The sequence below is a fragment of the Myotis brandtii genome, unplaced genomic scaffold, assembly GCF_000412655.1.
Source record: "Myotis brandtii unplaced genomic scaffold, ASM41265v1 scaffold328, whole genome shotgun sequence".
NCBI lineage: Eukaryota > Metazoa > Chordata > Mammalia > Chiroptera > Vespertilionidae > Myotis > Myotis brandtii.
In genome coordinates, this window is record NW_005362626.1 from 3992242 (window position 1) to 4018676 (window position 26435).

Sequence of the window (26435 nt, forward strand, 5' to 3'; positions counted from 1 at the left end):
CTTTGCTGCCTGCTGCTAACGCAGCAATCTCTTAAATTTAAAATTCTATGATAGCTTCTCCTGGATAAAGGGGAATTAGGATACATTCACATACATGAAATTTAAAAAAAACCAAGTTTCCTTCTTGAAAATGGGCAATAGTTGTGGTAGAAACTAAGCTCACAGTGTTTGCCTCACCTACTAAATGTTTACATTTTTTTGAAATAAATAATTTTGCAATCCTACACTGTCTCTTTTGATACAAATGAATCCGCAGACCCTGCCAACTCTAACTATGAAACCAATGTAAGCGCTCAGGACCTTGCTGGAAGTTTTCTGACCTATCTCCTGGACAAGAGCTACCATCTCCAACTTGTGCTGCAACGACCAGACTCCACAAGCTCCCATTCATTCTCCATGCAGCTGGCAGAGCCAGAGCTGGCCTCATCACGTCCTTGGGTAAAACCATCTTCACATTCTATTGATTGCCCAGTCAACAAAACGCAAAGTCTCTAGGTCTTTGGTCTGACCTATATGGCTGCTCACAAGAATGGTTATGTCTGTCTGTACCTTTATCCAACACATTCTGTCCCTTGGACTTGCTATTCCAACCACACTGATTCCCAAATTGACTCTTGTCTTTCTGACTTTGCACTCTCCCTCTGAGCAGTGCCTTTATCCTGATTCATTCCCTGCTAATGTTTCACATGATTAACACACAAATATCTGTCTGTGAAACCATCTGATGACTTCCTGTTCCCTTCATGGCACCAAGGAATTGTCTCATGCTTTCCGTGCTTAGATGTCTCTCTCTGAACACCTGGAGGCCAGGAGCTGCATCATATTCATGCCTGGAGCACAAGAAATGTTGATTAACATGCTGGACCCTCAGAAGTACGGCATAACATTTGTTTAAATGGAGCCAGTGATTATTTCTTAAAAGGCCCACTCCACGTGATTGCTCAGTGTGCAACAGTCTGTTCCAGTTCCCTATCTTTAACCCAGGATTTAGCCAAACTATCTCAAAATCTATAAACCAGGAAGCAGGCTCTCAGCAGACACCAAATTTGCCTGTGCCACGATCTTGGACTTCTCTGCCCCCAGAAATGTGAGAAATAAATTTATGTTGTTTATAAGTCACCCAATCTACAGTGTTCTTTTATAGCAGCCTGAAGAGACTAAGACAATAGGATAATGAGCATTTTATAGACATAAGTATTAGTATAATTTGTTTATTGGAAATATGCAAGAGAATAATGAATAATTACTCTGGATGTACTTAAAAGCAATGATAACATATATTAACACCCTTTACTTCATTCATATAAGAATGAATCTCAGAAACATATTCCAATAAAGACTTCAAAATAATAATAATCATTGGGATGGGGAAGGGAAGAGGAAAAAGAAACAGAAAATAAGTCCCAAAATGAAGTGGGTAAAAATGAACTGGGGTTATTTAGATGGTCATTTACAACATAATTCAAGAACAAGCATTGTGGTGAGGCATTTTAGCATGTATACTTGAGACATAAAGATACCTGGGATCAAACATCAATAACTGGTCACTAGCTGTTGGATGTTATGAAAGTGAATTTTCTTCTCTGAATTGTAGTGTTCTCCATTCTACAATATTTAACAATAAAATTTAACTCATGGGCTGATTGGGAATAAATGGCATGATGTATATAAGCCAGTTAATGCTGTGCCTGGCCTATAGGAATCTCAATAAATACTACCATTATAATTATTAAAATTAGCACTATTATTGATATTGTTATCACTACTCTCATCATCTTCTTAAGATCAGAGTGAAAAGTATGAGACTAAATCAATCACAGATTCACACACAGAGTACATCAAACCAACAGGCCCTGGTGTCCAGGTACTATTTCAAAAAGAAAACTGACTGGAATGAATAATGAAAATATTCTGATCCAGCTTGGTCAGAAAAATGTATAATATTTGATATGAATTATAATCTATTATATAATATATGTGTCATATATAAAATATATTCTGGAATATAGAGAGATGGTAAATTTACAGATTAATAAAACTGGTGAATTTTCTGCAACAATAGTAATGGAATAAGAACAATAATATAAGTACTGTATACTCATTCATTCATTTATTCATTCAGTATTGACTGAACAGTTATCATGTGCTGGCCATTCTTGGGCATATACTCCCAGTCCCTGCACTTGGGGAATTAGAGAGTAGGGGAGAAAACAGGAGAGGGACAGCACCTACTTCTAGTTGCTGAGAAGGCTAAACAATGACTCCCTGTAGGTGAGGAGAAGGCAGCAGCTTTAATCCAGGTTGTAAATTTTGCTACAGGATTAGAAGTTCAAAGGCACTAGGGTACTATAGCGATGGCTCAACATAGGGACCTTGGACTCCAGGCAGGTGGGAAAGGCTCAGAGGCCTGACAACTGGGAGATAAAAAAAAAAACAAACACACCATAAAACAACTAAAGAAATAAATGCTTCCCAGTTAAATAAGCAATAGCTGTAAATGCTCTCTCTGAAGGAGAAAGCATTCTGAGTGGAGGCCTGGACAGAAATGTGATGGTGCTGGGAATCATGAACATAAACCCTGAGGTCCCACAAAGTATTCTACAATGTTCTTCCTAATTTATGTAGGAAAAGGGAAAAACTATAATAAGAAATCCTAAAAGAATTATCTCATCATTAAAAACAAGCAATTGAAAAAATATATTAAGACAAGAAGAACAGGGGTTCATGAAGACAATCAAGAAAATGGAGAATAATCTGGAGGGAGGTTTCTGCTCTGGAATTTAGATTGGAAGGAAACAAGAGAAAAATACTTGTTTTAAAATAAAATTGGCAATGCAGAAAACAACGCTAAAGTATGTCTATAGTCTTTATATTTTGTTCTTTTCTTCTGTTTTTATAATGAAGCAGACATTCTAAATGACTTCACAAATGCCACTGCAATGTTATTTCTGATTACCAATTCAATAAATTTAAATGTCTCATTTAAATAAATCTGTATGACTTTGTTGGAAGAGCAATATTTTAACCACATGAGAAATTATTATGGAAATCAACAGCTATCCTCTAATTTTAAAATTAAAAAATGTTTAATAAAAAATTAAATTAAAAATAATTTATTTGAAAGTGATTATTTATTTATTTTTTATTTGCAAGCATGGTAAGAATCTAGAATTCTGACTATGAGTAATTTTTAATCTTCAGCTACATAACTCTTTTTGGAAATGTATGTATATATATAAATAACATAATAAAATGCTTAAAAAACTAAAAATTTTTAAATTATTAAATTATCTAAGATGTCTGGTCTTCAAAATAAAATATTTTGATTAATTTATTCCTTCTGCATATAAAAGAATAAATGTCAGTATCTACTTGTTTAAGGATGTCATATCCTATAGAAAAATTTTAAAAATGCACAAAATGTCTGACTTTGAGAAACAATTATATTCATATATGATTTATTTCCTTAAGAAAGTTCAATGACCATGCTTTTAAATATAAACATTTCATTGTGACATAAATGTATGGAACTACTTGACTTGTGTTTCTTCACCAGTAACTAATTAAACCAGAAGTCAGCATTTTCTCTAAAATGAGCCTGGCTTCTTTGTAGGAATGAAGAAGACCTGTACTCTATTTATAGAATTGTTGGCATTTGGGCTCACAGGAGTTAGTTAATAAAGAGAACAACCTTTGATAACACTTGTAACATTAATTCCTTTTGTATTCCACTATCCAAAATATGGCAGATATTTGTGAAAACGTGTTTGCAAGAAATTCAATAGCTCACCTGCGGGAAAAAGAGAGCAAGATATTTTCATGTATATATTACATTTGTCATTTTAAATATATATAACTCCAATCAGAGTCTTGGGCATCTACATTAAAAAATGGTGAAACTAAACTGATTGCTTTATTTAGTTGTCCTTATTCTACATTAAATAACGACTCCATTCCACATTCAAATACTTCCACTTCTTAGAATCAAAATGGTATGTTGTTTTAATATGTAAATTCAAATGCATGTGTATATGCATGAAAAATAAAATAGGATATACAAATTAAACTTTTGAATGGAATACAGTCACAAAGTAAAATTTATTTTCTCTAATAAAAACCTTTCATAATTCAACTTGCTATAATATGCAAGTGAGGCAAAAGTAGGCTTACAGTTGTGAGTGTGCAAAATAGAGTTTATTCTTGTATTATTAGTTATTAATTACTGTATTATTTTCCATACGAACAACCATAAACCTACTTTTGCCTCACCCTGAATATCTAACACAACCTATTAAAAAGTATTGTAACCAATTACTATCAACTTAAAACAATGTCTATTTTTTTTTAAGTTACAGTTTTGCAAGTTTTGTAAAGTTCAGGCATGGCATAATTGGGTTCTCTGTTCACGGTTTTGCAAGGTCTATCACCAGAGTTTCACCTGGGCTACTTTCCTTTCTGGAAATTCTGGGAAATAATTTACTTCCAAATTCATTCAAGCTATGAAATCAATTTCTTTTGGTTATAGGACTGAGGTCCTCTTCTCTGTAAGTCAGGGATCGTCTGCTGCCTTTAGGAGCCATGTGCACTGCTACCCACACTGGCAAGGAAGACTTTATCATGTGTCAAATATCTCTAGCACTGAATTTCTTGACTTCCTTCATCTCTAGCTCTAGACCATCATCAACCATCATCATCTTCATCATCTTATCATCATTGTCGTCGTCATCATCATCATCATCATCATCATCATGCCTTTCAAGAGTCAGATCTTCCTTAGGAGGAGTTTATAAGATATGTCCAACTGTGATTTTAATCTATTTCTCTCCCATTATGTTTTTAGTGCCCATGAGAATCAAGGGGTTTAAGTAGACATCAATTTTGTTGTCATTAAATTTTCAGCAGCACATAAGAAATCCCTACACATCCTCTGAATGAAGGTTAAAATGTTCTGTGGCAGGGAACTTCTAGAAGGGTCAACAGAGGCTCATCCTCAATGCTTTGTTAGTTCTAATGACTCCCAAGAAAGGGATACCTGGCCCAGTTTGGACTGGTCAAGAGGGCATTCAGAAGGGTGTGAGCCCTCAGCTGAGTATATAGATCCCCAGGAGAAAGGGACAAGGCAAAAAAGGGAGGGTATTCTAGGTGGAAGGGATTCCTTGGTCATAGGCATCGACTGGGAAATACTGGTATATTTATGAACTAGCAGAATTGGGGGGAAAGGTCCTTTATAGACATGATTCTGAGTTATGCATATGCATATCTAGAGCATGACAAGGGCATGGACACAGGAAGGTCCTCAGACCACTGGGCTTATAAAACCAAAACAGGGGCCCAAGTCTGGGAGGGAATAAATGGATCATGGGGCTGCTAGACAAGACCTCCTGGGCAAACCTTTGCCTGAAGGACAGGTATGAGCCAAGTAATCTCAACTGGCCAGAGGGTGGGAGTGGGTTACTAGCAAGAGGGATTTTATCATGACCCTAAATAAGGGGAGCCATCAGAATAAATAATGTTCTAGCTTCAGGTCTGGATGGTTCTGAGGAATCAGAGAGAAGGTATGGAACCAAACTAATTGTAGGATGGGAGAAGTATCCAATAGATTGGAGAGGTTTGGCCTGGAAGCAGAGTGAGGAAAGCCAACATAGGAAGAAATGGTGGAAGTATAGCTGCCATGAGAAGCACTAATAATTTCTTGGTAGGAGAATGATAACACTCAGACAACCACTAAATGATCTGGATTCTGGAAGCTACAACATGCATTTGGGTGTTTAGAAAAGTCTGTGAAGAGTTTAACTACGAGACCACAATGGTCCTATTTGTAGTTACTTCTACCGTAGACACTTGAATGCAGAAGCTGATATGCTACAACACGGGATCCAGATTCTCCCTTCTCCAAATCTCAGTGCTCTCATTTTTTATTTGATTGACTATTATAAAGTTGACTGTTTAAATGCATACTAATAACATTTTTCAAAAAGTTCAAACTGTCATTGTGACTACCAGAAATGAGGTCTGAGAAATCAGATGAAGCAATTTCCTATCACCAATAAAGGCAGAGGAAAACCAAAATAGAATTATCATTTTTATCATTTATGTAAGAAGTCTGAAAAATATTTAATTTTGTTTTATTTTTGTTATAAAACTCTTACCACTCCAGAATATGAGACATCTAAATTATCAGACTTCTTTACCTGTCCTCCTTTTTCAAAAATTGTTTATATTCTATTTTTTATTTTTAAATATCCCTTTTGATGTGCTAACAAGGTTAGTGTATTACCTTTATAAAGACTTGGATTTCCAAAGGTGCATTCTGCCAAACCGGTAGGGCACTATTTTTTATTTTTAAATATCCCTTTTGATGTGCTAACAAGGTTAGTGTATTACCTTTATAAAGACTTGGATTTCCAAAGGTGCATTCTGAAGCTGAGCAAACTACTAGGTTATGACCAAACACACCAAAAAAATGGAAGCTATGTATTGGATTTTGTCCAGTGAAATATCAGTAAATTGCTTGTACTATTCAAATGCAGATTCATACATTAGAGGTTTCCCAAATATAAAATAATTAAGGTTGATGAAGACCGAATATTATAGAGGTATATAGCAGGGGAAGTCATTAGGCAGTGTCCGCTGCACCTAACACTATTACTTAATACACATTTAACATAGAATTCCTGCTAATGTACTATGAGCTGCGAGCTAAGGATACAAGTTATAGGTGAAGAACCGAACACCATCATGGGTAATTTTTCTGTCTAGTTTGGTAGCTCAATGATGTGTTCTATCTAAGACACTTTGGACCTAAGAAAAGAAATCAACTCAATCCAATAAAATGAGGGGAGGGGGGTTAAGAATGTAAATGAAATATCAGAGATGCAGCAGTCTTAGTGATAACTGAACTGGTCTCTGTAACATTCAGAAACAAGATGGTCTCTGTCACTACAGGCTCCTCCACTGGCACACAAACCACATGGCCACCATCTCTTAGCGTTCACCACTGGAGGTCACAGATTTGGGGTCACTTATTTCACATTCTCAAGAGTAAGAGCCCAATTTCTTTCAGGCTATTCACTGGACGGATTGCCCTTGGGTTAGACGTCCATTTCTGATCCAATCAGAAGTTGGAAATTGAGGCACAGGGTACAACATGGTCCCTCAGACCTTCTCGTACCAGGGACTGGGGGTGGATGAAACAAAATAAAAGATGTATAGTATGCAAAAATATCACACAGAAAGAATAAGAATATGCATTCAACAGGTAATCTGACCAATCGGGAAACAACTGGTTTCAAAGCCAAAGAGATGTCAATTCAGTGGTGCTCATGAACCCCCAAATCAGGCTTAGCTTCTGAGGAGGTGTTCAGCAATAATAACCAGCTCTTCAATACAAACAGTAATAAAAATCTACACTTATAAATATTTTTCTCGCCACCTTCCACCAGTCAACCTTCTGAACACAATTTCAAATGGACACAAATCACTTTTGCTTTTTCTTGTCTATCCTGTTTCTGTTAATTTGGGTGTTCAGACAAATTGGTGATGAGTTTAAGAGACCACAATTTATCTACTTGCTGCTTCTTACTACTGAGGTATTATAGAAGTGGATATGTTTCCACACATTCCATATACAGCTTTGCAATTGAAAACGCTATCCATTCAAGTAACAGTAAGAGTCACAATGACTTCTATTTAAAGTGTACCCACTGCTCCACGAACACAAGAAATATGTTAAATGACTAATGGCAGGTGCCTCCAAAATGAAATATTCCAACCAGAGATTTACTCTTGCAATGATAAATGCTTTAGAGCAATGGATATAGCAGTGTTTTAATTATGTTGTGGCAGCAGGTAGCTAAGAGCTCACCAAACTCAAGCTCCTGCTTCCTGTTGACCCCAGGACTAGGAATCCTTGCCCAGCTCATCTATGAGAGGCCATGTGACTGGTTCTCACCAATGGGCTGTGGGTGCAGTGATGTGTTTGACAATGAGGCCTTAGGGGTTCTCAAGAGTTAGGCCTTTGTTCCTGGCATAGAGGGAAGCAAGGAAGCAGCTCCCTGTCCAGCATCTCCTACCTCTATCTGTGGCATGAATGAAAAGCAATCTGCTATTTTGTAAAGTTACTATAATGTTGAAGTTTATTTGCCACAGTAACTATTATTTCCTTAACCAAGATATATCCATAAAAAATGTAGTATCGAACACAACATAGAAGATGACAGAAAAGTACAATGCATTTCTGAGAAATGAAAGTTGACTTATAGAACTGTATGTTTATTTCAATTTCATACACACACACACACACACACACACACACACACACACTTTTATTTTTAAATACAAAAACAAGGCCCTAGGTGGGGCATTTATTCTGTGGCCAAATGACTATATTTTGTTTTGTTCTTAAATATTTCATAACATCAAACCAACCCCTAATTTAATAATCAATCATTCTATCTATGGATTTGAAATATTTTTTACACATGGCAATTGAATGTGTGGTGCATACAAGAGGAGCAATTTTATAATTTAGCATCATATGCTAGCAGACAATACAAGTTGCATAGAAATGTTCTCTCTCTCATTTCCAGAACCTGCAACTCCAGATCATTAGAAAAGAACAACAAACTGGGAGACTGTGATATGGCATCTCCTGCTTTCAAGCAACCTGCCTGAACGAAAAGCCTTCTTTTGTACAAAATGATGCATACTTTGCATTCAGGGCAGGGAGTAATTTTGTTAAAAGAGTTTCAAGTACAAACCAGGCCATTTCAGACTTCTTTTGAACATCTGAAATGAGGTCGGTTACAATTCCTTTCCAACTTCGGACTGAATGCTCCGATTCCACTGCCAGGTTTGTAAGGAGAAGATAAACCCCGCCATTTACTTTCCCTGACAACTCAAGGCACAGAACCACGGGGAAGAGGGTCCCAGTACCTGATGCTGCTCATGCTGCCCGTCTCTGACCCCAGCTTGCATCGCTCCAGCTGGCTGGCAACGATCTGGCGTTCTGCCTCCAGCTCTCGAGTCAGTCTTTCAAACTGTAATTCCTGAAAGAAAACCACCAAAAAGATTAATTCTGTCATCTGTATAAAAAGTGGAATTTAGACCCAAATGACAGGACAGTTGAGGGGAAATATCTGGTTTACCAAGATGTCAAATGTGAGAAGTAGAGAATGTTGATGTGGAAGCAAAGAAGGATTTGCAGTTCAGACAGACCCAAGTTTATATCAGAGTCCTGGGACCCGTTAGCTGCAGGACCTTGAATAAGTTATGTAATCTAAATATCAATTGTATCATCTGTAAAATGGGTTTGGGTGAGGACTAAATGAGACAGTGTGCATGAAAAATTAGCCTATGCTATGTTTGTCAGATGACCAGCAACCCCAGATACCAAAAGTGGAACATTTAATTTTTCTATCATCTGAAGTATAGTGTTTATTCTCTACTGGCTTTTTAGTTGCCTCAATATACTAATTTGATTTTAATATTACTTACCTATTGTAGACTGAATAAAAGCAATGCTTAAACCTACAAGTATATTTCTTTATGGTTTAAATTTAAGCATAAAGGCAATGATACTGATTCTATACAGGCTAATTACTGAGGAAATAACTTCTGACATTTTGCTACATTATTTTTTTAAATAGCCAATTAAACCAATGAAGAATGGTTCTACAGAGCAGCCCAAAATCCACTGTTAAAGGATTAACTTGAATGAAAAATAATTCCGTGAGTACATCAAGAATCTTGACTGTTCCAAATATTGGACTTTGTACCATAGTTTAGATGTTATATTATACTTTCCCATGCATTTAAGTTTTTAAATAAATATAATGAAAGCAAATTACATGTTTTAATTAAAGAAATGTTTTTACAATGTCACATTTAACTTCTTTTAAAAATATCTGCACAGTTATATTTTGGTGATTAAGAAACAAGAATGCTGAAAAACATTGAAATATAGGGTTGAGATCAGTTTGGGAAAACTAAAACTCCCAACATTGCAAGAATCTGTCTTTCAGGAGAAGATGAGTTATTTATATGTACTACCCTGGAACATTCTTGGGGGAGACCTTTAAAAAGTGGAATCTACTATTGTGTCCTCTACATGAATTAAAAATATCCTTGCTCTTTTCCATAAGAGCAGAATTTTTTTGTTGACATTATTTAGGGGATCTAAGTTTGAGACACTCTACATATGACAGCTCAACTTTTTCCTTTGGGGTGCTAAAACTTAGGAAGCATGCTGTTGTTCGAGATCAAACTTTTATTCTTAGAAATCCAGAAGCACAGCAAAGATTCTTCGTAAAGAGTGACTACCAAGACTTGTGCTGAGTGTATTTGTGCAGCTAAGTTTCCCTTCTTCTCCCTTCAAGCTCTGCTCTTTTTTGACAGTTTTTTTTCCATAAAAATGTGAAAGTTCTAGAAGATTCTTCATTCCCAGACTGTATACTATAGTATCTTAAATTTCTCTGTATAATAGGAAACCAACTCATACCTTTGAATTGATAACACCTTAAAAACACAATACCTGAGGGCTCTGGAGAACTCCTTATTTGTATAATTTAAAGGACTTCAATTTGCTGCATGTTTGCATATGCTACAAATAGTCCAATAGGGTGGGACAGCTCAGCATTCTGAGTCCTGGGACAGACACTGTCTTGCCTGTGCTTGCTCTAAGGCTGTGACATCACTTTATACTTTCTCCATTTCACTCTTATCAATTGGAGGTGATAGGAGACACTTTTTCATTTGCAAGCTGCCTTTCAAATATAGTCAAAACTTCCAGTGCTCCTCATCACTTTTTACGAATCTGTATTTCCATCTGGCATCATTTTCTTTCTGTTTAAACAACTTCCCTCAATATTTCTTGTATGTGGTTCCTTAGGTGATAAATTTTTACAGCTTTACATGGCTCACAGGAGTCTTTATTTCCCCTCATTTTTTAAAGACATTTTTGCTCCACTGTCCTCTCATTTGCATTGCTTCTGACAAAGAAAAAAAATCTATGGTATTACTTATCTTTGTTTGCTTTTTTATATAATGTCATCTTTCTCTGACTCCTTTTAAGATTTTTCTCTTTTTCACTGGCGCTGAATAACTAGATTTTCATGTTCCTTGGAGTAGTTTCCTTCATGTTTCTTATGCTTGGGGTTCACTGGGATTTTTCAATGTGTGGATTTATGGTTTCCTTCACATTTCAAAAAATTTTCAGCCATTATTTCATCAAAGAATTCTTTATCTTCCCTACTGTCTCCTCTTCTTCAGTGAGTACAGTTACGTGTATACTAGGTCACTGGGAATTGTCCTACAGTTCAGAAATTCTTTTCCCATTTAAAAAACTTTTTCTCTCCCTTTGTATCTCATTTTCAATAATTTCTATTGGTGTCTTCGAGTTAACCAGTCTTTTCTTGTGCAATGCCAAATCTACCATCAATCCTATCGAGTGTATTTTTTATCTCAGATGAATCAAACATCTCTAGAAGTTTCTTTGGGGAAATTTTTATATCTTCCATGGCTCTATTTAACTTTTGAACATATGGAACACATGTAAAAACTGTTTAAATGTCCTGATTCTAGCATCTGTGTCAGTTTCAACTGATTGATGTTTCTCCTTAGTATGAAGCTCCACTTCCACTCCTCTTCACATGTGGTGATCTTTGAACATAAAACATTTGAATGTTACATTGTTTTGTCCTGGTTGTCTTCATATTCCTACAGATATCTTAAGATCTGTTCAAGGGCACAGTTATATGGAAGGAATTTGTTACATTTGAGTCTTGTATTGATTTGTTAGGAACAACAGAACAGCATTCCGTGTAGGGCTAATTACCCTACACTGCCTAGGCAGTCCCTTTGGCGTCCTCTACTCAGCATCACTTGAACCATGGGGTTTCCCAGCTGGGCTGGTGGGCGCCAGCACATATCTTAGCCCTGGTGTGAGCAATAGGTGTTATTTCCTACCATTCTTTCAGATGGTGCTCTTCCAGCCCCTTGGCTTCCTTACACACATGGGCTGCTCAGTTCTCTACTGAATAGGAGAAGGTGAACCTTTGCAGATCTCAGGGGGTCTCTGTTTGAGTAGCAATATCATTTCTTCTATTTTTCCCTGCAAATTCCAGCCACCTTTAGCTTCCTGGACTCTTAGTGCTGTCTCCCCAACTCAGCAAGTTCTCTGGCTCTGTCTGGGTTACTCCTTCTGTACGTTCCAGAAGAAAGCCTCCCAAGGCAGTAAGCTGGGACAACTACAGGGCTCACCATTTCTGTTTCACGTCTCTAAGGAATCACCATCCTTCAGTGTCTAAAATTCAGGGTCTTGAAAACTGGTGTTTCATGTTTTTGGTCTGTATGTTTTTGTTGCTGTTGAAAGTATTTCCCAATCCTGTTACTATATCTTTGTTGAAAGCTGTATAATTTTAAAAGAAATAACAGGTTTTCCTCTATGCTTGATTTTTAAATAAATATTTTCCATATTTAAAAATTCACACAAAATGAACAAGTAACCAGCTAAGTACTTATGTTTTTATACTTAAAAAATGTTGTTCACTATTGCAGTATTAAAATTCGAGGCTACCTTTGGGTCGTTTCTTTTATTTGCTGGATGACTTTTTAATTGAATTGACATTTTCTTTATTAAGGGAACTGAATCAATGTGCTGCCTTTTAAAAATGTCCATTCATTAAATGCTTACTTTGTCATTGCGTATATGAAACAAGCAAGTAATTAAGTGAATTATCCCTCTGTGCTTTGCTAAGGAGTACACAGTAAATGTCAAGGCCCTTAAGGAGCAAGTACTTTTTTCTCTTCTTCACTTGAAATACTACATTTTATTAATATAATAACACAATACCTAAGAAAATCGGAGGCTAACATGTTTATTGAGTGCTGACTATCGAGTGCTTAATTACCAGGACAGTATACATGGCAGAAATTTTTCCTGCTAGGTTGCTACTGTATATAGGGTCTAGAGTGGTCCTGGCACATAGTAGGTGCTTAATAAATACCCGTTAACCAGATAACTGCTATGTGTCCAAAACGGGAACAATCCCCACAGGCCACAATATTTTGAATTTAATTTAAAAATTATGGCATACAAAGGGTTAAATAAATGTATGTGCACTGAGCTAAGTGCTTTACATATATTACTTTGTGTGAACATCTTAAAACTGCTATTTTCTAAGTTCCCTTTCTTTTAGCAGAGTGAAAAGGCAACCTATGGAATGGGAGAAGATATTTAAAGTGCTCAATTTCTAAAATACATAAGAAACTCATACAACTCAATAGTAAACAACAAACACAAAAATGGGCAAAGTACTTGTATATACATTTCTCCAAAAAAGACATACAATGGACAATAGGCATATAAAAAGGTGCTCAACATCACTAATCATCAAGGAAATGCAAATCAAAACCACAATGAGTTTTCGCCTCATATCTGTTATTATGGCTATAATAAAAACACAAAAGATAATGAGTTTGGCAAGGATGTAAAGAAATCGGAAGCTTTGTGCAATGTTGGTGGAAATGTAAAATGATGTAGCCACTAGTAAAACTGCATATATATATTTTATATATATATATACTTAATATATAAAAAAACTATATGACTTAGTAATCTCACTTCTGGGTACATATCTAAAAGGATTGAAATCAGGATCTAGGTATCTGCACTCCCATGTTCACTGCAACATTCTTCACAATAGCCAATATATGTAAACAACTTAAATGCCCCCAAAATAATTAAAGAAAAATATATTTACATACAAACATATACTACATTCATACATACATACAATGCAATATTATTCAGCCTTCCAAAAGAGAAAATCATGCCACTAGTGACAAGATAGATGGGCCTGGAAGACATTATGCTAAGTAATATAAGTCAGTTACAGAAGGACAAAAATCCCATGATTCCATTTATATTAGAAATCTCTAAGAGTCAAATGTATAGAAGCAGAAAATGGAATGGTGCTCTTCAGGGGCTGGGAGCTGGAGGAAATATAGAACTGATGTTCAATGGGTATAAAGTTTCAGTTATACCAGATGAAGAAGTTCTAGGTAATCTGTCATACAACATAGTGCCTATAGTTAAAAATACAGTGTTGTGAACTTAAAATTTTGTCAAAGGGTATGTTTCATACTAAGCATTTGTATAACAAAAACAAAGACAAAAAAAGTAAAAGGGACACAAGGAAATGTGTGAAGGTGATGGATGTGTTTCTTACCTTGCTTGTAGTGATGATTATTGTGGGTGTACATAGATATATGTATCTGAACTTATCAATTGTACACATTAAATATATGAAGCTTTTTTGGTATATCGGGTATACTTAAATAAAATTGCTTTAAAACCACTCCAAAATATGATTCAGAAACTACCCAGAGAAATTGGGAACTCATGGGAATGAAAAACAGTGGGTGGATTAGAGAGGACAGTCAGCAGTAAAGGAAGTTTTAAGAAAACACAAAGTAGTGTTAGACCTAAATCTCCCCATTATGTAGAAATTGTCTTGTTTTAGAGATCATAACAATTTATAAAAGTAGCAAATGTATGATGCCAAAGTTCATTAAAATTTATGAGGAGCCAGATTTAAATGATCACCTCTCCTAGAATAGCACATTGAGTCACATAATACATTAGGATTATAAGAAAAAAATTATACAGTTTTCTAACTTTGCCCTAAATAGACTAAATGAATCATTAATTTGGCTTAATTAAATGGTGTTTATTAAATATTTTAAATGGATAAAAGCATGTAAATCTCTTACAGAGGCTTAGCTAACTCAGTATGAAAATGAAATCAGAAAACACATACTCATGCTTTCATTAATTCTTTCAATAAATAATTTAACATTGTGGGATGACATCAGTTAGGATCATACAAGCTAGACTTGAGAAAATATAAAACCTCAGACTAAAGAGTGAATTAAGTAAATAAAGACTTGCCATGATTTCTCTAATATGAGAAGGTAGGAAAGAGACTAGACAGGAGTGGATAATGGAGAAGATGGATGAGATGCTAGACACTGGAAGTCAACATGATTCCACAGTTGTGGCTCTGATTGCTAGAATTCCATGAGGATCTGGTTGCTAGAATCCAATGTGGATCTGACTGCTAGAATCCAATGATAGGATTCGAACTGCCCATGCCAGCTAGACGAAGTGAGAAAGTGGACCCATAACATATCCTGAGATTGTGTGGACTCATCCATACTTCTTTGTCAAACTCTCTTTCCATAGAAAAAAAAAGGAATATTGATGACCAGCATTCACTCAGACACAAGATAGTGGTCCTGTGCAAAGTCTTCAAATGGTGAAAGGCATGAGGGACAAGAGCAGAAGGGGGCATGGGACTTCCTAGGTCTAACCACTGTAGTGAAGGCTCCAGGCTTCTCCTGGATGCTCCTCCTGCTGAGTTAAGTTAAATGAGAAAGGGAATTCTATCAATGAGCAATAGGAGGACCACCATTCTAATGATTTCTCAAGTGTGTACAATACTATTATTTGTGATCCAATGATAATCAGTTTATGCCTTTATCCTTGTACTTTATGTATTTTATCCTGACTTTCTGTTCAAGCATTTGTAGTCCTCCTAGATTGTAAATTTATTAAGGAGGGAATTAGGCCACACATCATCATTTTATCTGAAAGCAAAGTGCCTGATATGTAACTTGGCTAGGTAAGTGATTGTTTATGAATGGTCCTGGTGTTGCAGCTTCTTGGAATGGAATGGCCAAGTGGTTGGTTATGCAATAATTTTTTTCAAAAAAGGTATTTCAAGACCCCAATTGCATGAGAGAATACTTCTCAAAAATTTAAGAAAATCACTAGTTCTATGAAAAGTCTTCATCATCATGTTATTCTCTCAATTCATCATTCTAATCATTTGTAAGAATAAAAGTGTGTGAAAGAACTGTTAAAGATTTATCTGGTGGTGACTTTTTTGTTGGAATTTCCTCTTCTTTGCTTTTTTTCTTTTGAGTCAGTGAATACTTGATCACATATATACATATAAAATATGTAAAGTATAAAATACATAAATACTCATATAAAATTATATAACGCAGTCATTCATATTTTCACTCTATAAAGAAAAATTATCATTGTTTTTAATATATTTTTATTGATTTTTATAGAGAGAATAAGGGAGAGGAATCGAGAGGTAGAAACATCGATGAGAGAAAATCATTGATCGGCTGCCTTCTGCACATCCATTACTGGGGATCGAGTCCATAACCAGGGTATGTGCCCTCACTGGAATCAAACCAGTGTCCTCTTGGTTCCCGGGTCATTGTTCAATCACTGAGCCACACCAGCCAGGCTGTAATTATTTTTAAATCCCATTGTACATACATAAATTGAAATGGGCCAAATATGTCTCAAGTTTATTTGAAAAACAGTAGCAATCCCTACGTTCTTCAGAGGCAAGTGCTTTTAACTCCACTTTCTGACTTTTATTTCCATATCTCAATTAACTTTCTAATATTATTATTCCTTAAATTTTTAGTTATAGGCCTCATCAATTGAATTCTCACAATGGAAGATGAGAATTTAGCTCCATTTCTCCATCTGTCATCATGCCTACACACATTTCTCATCTCCCCACAGGTTCCCCATAGAAATAACCTGCAATTTTAGGTAGAACAATATCATGTTGAAAATGCTTTATTACATGATTTCTTTAACAACAATACATAATTTTTTGTTTTCCCTATGTGAGCAGCTTGCCTTTTTTATTATTATTGTTCATTTATTCCACTGTCTATGTACTTATCATGAATCCAACCAAAAAATTTCCTCAATTTGTATAAACTTCTCTCAACATAATCAAATATGTCACTTCCACCCACGGAGGAAATCTCTTCTGATGCCTTCCAATTTGCTCTAATTTGGCCTCTCCTTACAGCTGTCACCAGGGGACCTCCCTTCACCTCCAGGCTGGGGATTTCCTTTGTTCCTCTTCTGTGGTTTCCTTCTTTACTGGACCTGTTGTCTTCATTTTCCTATATCACTTTCTTTTTCTAGTCGAAAAGGTTTTTTCAGAGAGAGACTAAGTGGGAGGCAGTTTTTTGAGACTTTATGTTTTTATTCTACTCTCATGTAATTCTAAGGCTGGGTCGAGAAATAGAGAATTCTAAGTCGGACAGATTATTTCCTCAAGTGTTTTGAGATACTACTTCATTATCCTCTGAGTTCCAGTGTCACTGTTGAGAACTGCAAAACGTTCTGAGCTTTTATTATTTTTGTATGCCTTTTCTTCCTCCTAAAAAACTTGTGTCTTCTATTGGTCCCTACTGTTCTGAAATTTAATTGTGATGTGTCTTGATATAAATATATTTTTAAACATTTTCTGGACATTTTAGAAAGTTATGTTGTTCAATCCTAGTCTATTCTACTGAAATGAAAAGTTATGCTTTTCTCCTCTTTGTTTTAAATATCTTTCTATTGTTTTTTATTTAACTCAGCATTCAGATATTAAAAGCTGCATCAGTTCTTTAAGAGTCTTCTTTTAGTATTTTTTCTCTTCTAGTTTTCAACCTCTTTATCTCTTGCTTTACTTTCTGGAAAGTTTCCTCTGTTTACTTATTTAGGTCACTAACAAATGTTTCATTGCTGTTGTTAAACTTTTTTAAAATATATTTTTATTGATTTTAGAGAGGACAGGAGAGAGAAAGACAGATAGAAACATCAATGATGAGAGAAAATCACTGATTGGCTGCCTCCTGCACACCCCACACTGGGGATCAAGCCTGCAACCCGGGGATGTGCCCTGACAGGGAATCAAACCGTGACCTCCTGGTTCATAGGTCGACACTCAACCACTGAGCAACACCGGCTGGACAATATACTTTCAATTTCTAGGAAATGGTTTTTCCTCTGAATATTTCTTTTTTTCATCTAGGATTCATTTTATAGATGTGAAGCCATGTCTTTTCTCTCGCAATGATGATACTGTTCTGTTTCCTTCTCTCAGCATAGTTACTATTTATAATGGTTTTGTTTGTTTTAGAATCTATCTTTCATGTAATAGGCATTTTGAGACATCTAAGTTCCCTGCTTTTATTTGGAGAGGCAGAGTGAGGTTTAGTGAGCTGTCAGACTCTTAGCATAAGTGGGAATTGCTAGCTATGCTCTTGCAGAACCTCCAGGTGTGCATGCAAAACTCCTAGAGAAGATCCTCCCAAGCTCCAGGTTTAAGTGTAAACATTTGGCTGCCCCTATATTAAAAACTGTGTGGAGTAGAGGCCAGGGTCAGGGAGGGGCTCAAAATTTAATAAGTAAAATTTCACTTTCTCCCACTCTCAACTTGCAATGCGCTGCTTTAAACACTCTTCTGAGTTATCCTGGAGTTGAGACTAATTTTATCCCGGGGGATGTCAGACTGCTGGTATCAATGATGAGAGAGAATCACTGGCTACCTTCTGCACACCCCACCGGCAGTCCAATATCCCCCGAGGGATGTAGTAGTGCGTGAAGCGGCAGGTGGCTGGGGAGGAGCCTGAGCCCAGGTCGGGCGCTGTGCTGCTCATCCTGGCCCCACTGCGCCTGCTGCCGCCACCTCCATCGCCACCACAGCCCGGTAGCTCCGCCATGGAGGCAGGAGCGGCTCGTGCTGCCGCAGCTGCACTTGCCAGCCGTGAGCCTGGCTTCTGGCGCCTGTCAGCTGAGTGGTGCTCCTGCTATGGGAGCACACTGACCACTAGGGGGCAGCTCCTGCATTGAGCGTCTTCCCCTGGTGGCCATTGAGCATCATAGCAACCAGTCAAATGGTTGACTGGTCTATTGGTCGCTTAGGGTTTTAGATATATAGATTAGAGGCCCGGGGCACAAAATTTGTACACATGGAGGGGGGTCCCTCAGCCTGGCCTGCACCCTCTCCAATATCAATCACCTGCCTCCTGCAACAGTAGGTCCTCCTACTTTCCCTCCAATCCGGGACCCCTTTCCCTAAGTTACACAGGTTGGTCCCCCTACTTTCCCTCCCAATCCGGGAACCCTCAGGAGATGTCCGACTGCCTCTCACAATCCAGGACCGCTGGCTCCTAACCGCTTGCCTGCCTGCCTGCCTGCCTGATCGCCCCTAACTGCTACCCTGCTGGCCTGATTGACCCTAATCACCTCTGCCTTGCCTCATATCTGGGACCCAGGATTCCCTCCTCTGGCCGGTCACAGGTACCCAGGACCTGGGTTTCCCTTCCTCTGGTCGGCCACAGGCACCCAGGACCCAGGCCGGCTTCACCCGGGCCAGCCGCAGCTTCAGGGGACTATGGGCGGGCAGCTTCACCCGGGCCGCAGCCGCAGGCACCTGGGACCACAGGACGGGCAGCTTGTCCCTCTCTCGAGCCGCAGGCACAGGGACAGCCACTGGTGCCTGGGACCACATGGTGGGTGTCTTGTCCCTCTCTCGGGCCACAGCCTGGCTGGTCCCCATTCCTCTCTCACGAGCTCATTTGTGCCTGGCTTGTCCCCATTCCTCTCTCTCCAGTGTTGAGTGTCTCAGCTATTACGGTGACGGCATGAGGGCATGATGGCCATTTGCATATTAGCTCTTTACTATATAGGATAGCTTAAAAAGCATTGTTGCTTTCTTTGTAGTACACAAAGTAACTGACTTTATGGCCTTTCAAACTTGGTGAAATACAGTTCATTATTCATCCACTCTCTAGGTTTATGGTGGTTTCCCTTTTAAAAAGTCTCATTACCACATTGCCATTTCCGAGAGGGAGTAGGAGTTCATCTAAGAGTCCAATTTACCTTCTTTATTTGTAGGTCAGGTCACTTTTGAAAGGAACTTGGAATTCTCAGAAAAAGGAGTGCATACCTGATTAAGAGTGAACCTACAATGCCCTTGGCCTTTGTACCATCTGCCGAACGCCCTAAACCAGTATACTCTATGTTACACAGGTTAGTCCTCCTACTTTCCCTCCAAGCAAAACCATATCCCACATCAGGTTCTAAGACCTTGTTCTTAGGAGCACCAATAGCAACACAATCATGCCAGTTCTATGTAAAATGAGAGAATGGAGGCCCATTTCTGCTATTACTCTTCAGGCTCTAAGAGTCAATGATTGTAGGGACTCTGACTCCATGACTGTGCAAGTGTTCTGATATATTTTATTACAAAGAGAACTATGGTTGGTATCATTGTTTAAATCTGTGGTCCTCAGATGTTATTCTACCTGGGAGAGGATCGGAGTCTAGGGCTGTGGTTCTCTGTCCTCTGGTTTGTGGTACTGCAGAGAAGATGAAAGACCAGTAGGCTTTGCTCCTGGTGTCTCTCATACCTGTATTCATCAAGGCTTTGATCCTGGGTGGCCTTTTTCCCTCCACAATACTTTTCATTTCCATTTAACATGAATGAGTTGACTTCGTAACCACAAACTCCTGGCAGTGCTAATTTCATACCACTGAGACATGCTGTGAAGCCAAACGTGAAGGGAATGTGGCACAAATGACGGGGTAATAATAGGAACCCTACAGCAAAGTGTCCAACAAATCTGGAAAGAACAAGCCATGATGTCAAGATGGAACGGAACAAATCAGTGTCAACTGTACAACAACGGAGACCTCGCTGCAGAGTCAAAAACAGAGGCAAAGAGCTGTCTGCAAAAGTTCACAAAACTGACAGAGAAATGTTTTAAACAACCGCAATGTCATCCTGGGTCACCTAGCAAGACAGAAGATGACAGGAATCAGCGCTCTGAAGTGGAATCATAGGCCCCTTTCCAGAACAGTTTCAATAAAATGAAAATATAATAAAACACATCTTTCTGACCCAATCCTTTAAGCTGGGTCTGCTTTGTTCTGCCATTTTATCTTGCCAAGTGCCTTGTTACCCAAATAAAACATGTTTACAATAGTTTATTTAATTCATCTAAATAAAATAAAGACTCAATGGAATAAAGTAGGCTGCATTTCCTGGTAGCTTAAGATGATGTAAAAACCCATTAGGTTTAATAAATAATTTAGTGATACTATTATATTAGTGACTCTTAATTATGTCATGATAATCTCAAACTCATTTTAATGTCTGAACTACAGAATGAAATTTCAGAGGTAATGGGGACCTGATATGCACACTTTTTGTAACATTTCTGTTTGTAATGTTTATGCCTTCACCTGCTTGGGAATGACTATTTATGACAATAGTAAATTAATATTTTAAGTATTTACTTAGCATGTATCATATACTCTTCTGAGTGCTTTAGCTTATTCATTCCTTTCACTGACCTAATAAGGTAGGCATTTTATTGTCTGAGATATCTCAAATATAAAGAGTTTAAGTAGCTTCCCCAAAAGATGAGCTGGGACTAAAACTAGGAAGTCTAACTCAGACTAACTCTTCAGAACCCCATTGACTCAAAACTCTAGGACTATTTACTCTTACTGTTTTAAGAGAGGCTACAGAACCTGTAAAATTACAGCCAAAATAATAACACAAATTTCCTTAATGAGGAATGAGTACTGCTTACCATTTCACACACTCTTATTTTAGTTTTCCTTGCCTCCTATAAATAAAATAGTGGAATTATTATGTCCAACCATAGGAATAATTATACTCAAGAAATCCACATTAAAAAAAAACCTCAATTGTAAAGGTGACATTTTCCTATACATTCATGCTATATCATTTGCTGGCAGAATAATCAATTTTCCTATGATGGACCATCTTCCTAACATAAAATTTTCTAATGTATTTTACGGGTAGCTCTTTAAGAGCTGAGCATCTGTCAGTATTTCAGGATAAGGAGATGTCTCAAATCTCTTCAGGGGGATCTAAATTCAAAATAGATCCTTGGAAAGCAAAATTATTCCCCAACAGAATGGTGACATTTCTGCATAATTTATGCTCTTCAGTACTACAGTACCAAATTTATCTGGTACATAAATGAACACCACCTTCTCACTAACAGAAACTATAAGTGGGGATTGAGCCACCCATGATTACTTGTCTGGCAGCAAACCACAAGTCACAATTATTTTTGGAGTTTTTATGTTTGATTCCAAGGCAAGGACAATGTTACCTTTTTCATCCACATCTGTAGTGCCCACTACAGATGTCAAATAAACATTTAGGGAATGAATGAATAAAATAACAATAGGGCAACAGATATTATGTGTGAAACGTTCTACAAGGTATTGAATGACAGGTAGAAAAGACATGGTACAAAATTATTTCAGGTATAAATCTTGTGATGGTTATTTTTGTTGTTGTTGTTAATCTTCACCAGAGCATATTTTTCCATTGATTTTTAGAAAGAGTGGAAGGGAGGGGGAGGGACAGAGAAACACTGATGTGAGAGAGACACATTGATTAGTTGCCTCCTGCACTCCTCTGACCAGGGCCGAGGATGGAGCCTACAACCAAGAATCAAACCCTGAACCCTTCAGTCCTCAGGTCAAGACTCTATCCACTGAGCCAAACCAGCTAGGGCCTGATGGTTAATTTTACGTGTCAACTTGACTGAGCTAAGAGATGCTCAGGTAGCTGATAAAACATTATTTCTCAGTGTGCCTGTGAGAATGTTGAATCAGATGAACATTTGAATCAGTAGACTCAGTAAAGATCACCTTCAGCAATGCTGGTGGGCATCATCCAATTCCTTAAAGGCCTGGATAGAGGAAAAGGCAGAGGAAAGGCAATTGCTCCCTCTGCTTGAGCCCAGACATCCATCTTCTCCTGCCTCCAGGCATCAGCACTCAATGGTTCTCTGTGCCTTCAAAATTGGTTCCCCTGGTTCTCAGGTCTTTGTGTTTGGCCTGGAACTACACCAACAGCTTTTCTGGGCCCCTAGTTTATAGATGGCAGGTTGTGGAACTTCTCGCTCTCCATAATTGCCTGATCAAATCCCTCATAATAACTCTTTTTTTCTGTATCTCTATATATCCTATCAATTCTTCTTCTCTGGAGAACCCTGGCTAATACAGACCACGTTGGTAGTATTTAGGAGTAGTAAACAAGTGGAAATCTGTACACCATTAACTGGAATACAAAGTAAAATGCTAAACTGTGATGAGAGAGACATAAATGGATTTAAAAGATGACAACAAGTTAGGGATGTTGGAAGGGGGTGGGGAGAAGGAATAAATTAGGCACCTGCAGAAGGAAGCATCTGAGATGTACAATGGAAGTTCGCTCTCTGACCGTGTGAAAGGGTGGAGGAAAAGCATTACAGACAGGAGAAAAAGCATGAGTGAAGGCACTGAATTAGGCAAATGCAGAATGTGTGCATGTGTTGTTTCACATAGTAATTAGAGTTCAGTTTGATTGGAGTGTAGAGCCCGATTAAATATTCGACAAAGTAGATTGAAAGTTTTGACTTAAGTAAAAGGTAACTATTCAACAATGAACTGATATCCTCAGTCATTGAAGGTGATGCACCATCTCATCTATTTCTGTACTCCAAGTAAGAAAACCTTTGAAAATTTACTGAAGTCATTTGTTTTATTGACAAGAAAATAGTTAATAAAACTTAACTGGTTCCTTTTCTATTGATTTTGAGAGAGAGAGGAATGGAGAGGGAGAGAGAGAGAAACATGGATGTGAAAGCAAAACATCAATCACCTGTCCCCTATACACCATCTACTGGGGATCAAGCTTGTAACCCAGGCATGTGCCCTGACTGGGAATCAAACCAGCAACCTTTGGGTGCATAGGATGACACCCAACCAACTGAGTCACACTGGCCAGGGTCTTTACTGTTTTGTTTTGTTTTGTTTTTTGACATGTGAAGGTCAACAGTGTTAACATGGACTACATTACAAGGATATAATGTAGGGTATTTGTTCACCTATCTCTAACTGTCCTTGTCAACTGTAGCGCTTTTCATAATTAGGTGGACAGAGTAAAGTCCCCTGGCACTGCGGTCACAGACAGCTATCAGCCCCTACAGCCCAAGAAACAGTCTCATTTCTCTTCTGCTTCATTTATATTGTTGACATTTCTTTCCTGTGATTTTTTTTTTGTGTGTGTATCTTTCAGAGCCCCCCTTCCTCGTTGCCTCCAGAGTGGTTTTTAATTGCTACTGTCACATCTACTGTTCAGGGAACCTATGGGGCTGACATCAAGTAAGAGGGAGTTGTTATTATCACTGCACCCTAATATGAGAATATAATGGTTTTCCTACTTGTATAATAACAGCTGTATTGTTCATCTATTTTATCTTCAAATGACCCAGTGGAAGATTAAGTCTAAGAAATATAATCCATTTGTGGGAAGAGGAGGAAACTGGCAATTAGAGGGGTTAAGTGAATAATTCAAGATTACTCAGCTGGTGGTACAGTAGAGACAATATCACAGTGACAGCCATCCCAGTGCCCTTTCTTATTCTTGATAAGATATATGAATGTGCACACTCATGTCAACTCCTTTGTTTTGTCTGTGAAATATATTTCCCCATTGCTTACGTAGTAACATATTAAAAACATTATTATAGCCACTTGTGTAAATCAAAATGGGATGACAGGATTTGATTCCACTTTTCATTTCTTATAACATTACACATTCAATTAAAAAATACCCTCTTCACTAGAGTGGCTTCATGGAACATTTCAGCATGATCCGTTCTCAGATCAACTTCAAAAGACTGAATTTAAACCTATCTTCAAGCAGTGAAGGTTTTAGTTTTCTTTCCCTTTAATTTTATTTTTCCCTTTTGAAATTTCTCTGCTGGGAATGAATTACATACAGCCTAACAAGGCATATATCCATATTTGCATCCCGATAAACACACAAGAACTTGCTGAAATGTAGCATTGATGAATAGGCCGCTGTGGAACGAGTTTCTGTATGTCGAAGCAAAATGAACTGTGACCAATAAATCGCTTCTATCGTCACCATCCTTCTACATCTCCCCAATACGTAGAAGTGTCTTAATGGATGTGCATTATCAAAGTTTGCAGGCTTATTTTCACTCATAAAGAATAGTGTACCAGATGTTCCTGGTACACTGAATTTGTCACACTGTAGACAAGCTAACATCATTATGTGAGACCACAGGGGGAAAAATAAAAGACTCACATTTAATCCAGATTAACTACCAGGAGACCCATCAAGGCAGTTGGGCTATCTCATGATACAGCAGCTTCTAGCAAATTAGCAGCCCATAACAACTTAGTTATAATGAGCTCCAAGATCTTACACCATAAGCTCGACTCCATTAAAGTGAATGCTAGTGCATGAATTCATGAGCAGAGTATAACCTTAACATCTGTCTGTGCGCAGCCAATATTTTGTTTATGCCTTCTTAGGAACAACCAAAGGAGGGACAGTCATTTCCATCAGCTAGAGTTTCACCTGCTAGAGAAGGCAGAGCCCCCTGGCCACAGAGCTGGACAGCAGGCTGCCTGGGGTTCCAGCAGCTGTTTTGTACATACTAGGCCAGTTTTCCGCAAAAACAATTTCCCCTTGCTATTCAGGTGGGAAAATCAATAACCTAACCAGAAATTAAGTAGTCAACAAGACATGCATATCTAATAAATATTGTAGAACTTGTATTTAGTTAAGCCAAATGACTTAAATTGTATCCTACTAAATAAACTCAGCATGGAGAACCTTTCTCTTTTGATAAACCTAGACCATTCCCCCCGCAAAAAAGCAATGTCCTCCTTCTCTTCTTGTGGTGGATACCCATGGGGATTCTGAAAACAATATCACTATTTAATAATAGTTATTATTTATATTTTACATATCAGAAAACAATGGAATAAATTGCCCATGGATAACTGGTTGCTAAGTTAGAGGAACAGGCATTCGATATGTAATTTAAGGTATTCCTATGGAATTTTAGGTTTACAATGAGTAAATATCTATGTGAATAATTTAACTTTCTCATTCTTGTTCTACCTTAAACAATGGGTGTATACATGCATCATTTGGGCAGTACTTTCAAAATTGAAACCCCTCCTCTTATCTCCAGAAATCTTAGCATGCAAGAAAGTGGGTGCTGCCAGTATCATGGTGGGGTTTTTAGATTTTTACACACCCAAACTGCATCTCATTCTCATCAATCTCTCTATATAATTGACTTCAGAGAGAGGAATGGAAAGAGGGATAGAAACATCAATGATGAGAAAGAACCATTGATTGTCTGCCTCCTGCAAGCCCTACACTGGGGATGAGGCCAGCAACCTGGGCATGTGCCCTGACCAGGAATTGAACCATGACCTGGTTCATAGATTGACAGTCAACCACTGAGCCATGCTGGCTGGGCAACCACATGTTCTTTTCTGTGAGTTCAACAGGAGCTGTTCAGAGGTCTCAGCATTGCTTTTAGGAGTCTCCTCATTCTGGCCACACTACTGCATTATCTCTCATTTGTTGATGCCCCCCGAATCTTAGTTCAAAATACCCAACATTTCATACACTATTCCAAACTCAGTCTGAAAAGTGTCAAGTACTTAAGCATGACTTGTAGCATTGAAACTGCAT

The 26435-nt window shown here is 37.8% G+C and overlaps 1 protein-coding gene across 1 annotated transcript in view; it reads right to left on the reverse strand.

Annotated features, from left to right (window-relative positions):
• Positions 1 to 26435, reverse strand: part of CTNND2 (catenin (cadherin-associated protein), delta 2) — a 642889-nt gene that overhangs the window by 480178 nt on the left and 136276 nt on the right. The window contains exon 2 of the mRNA XM_005871061.2: positions 8935 to 9047. Within this exon, the coding sequence (XP_005871123.1) occupies positions 8935 to 9047 (113 nt within the window). The remainder of the gene's footprint in view (positions 1 to 8934; positions 9048 to 26435) is intronic.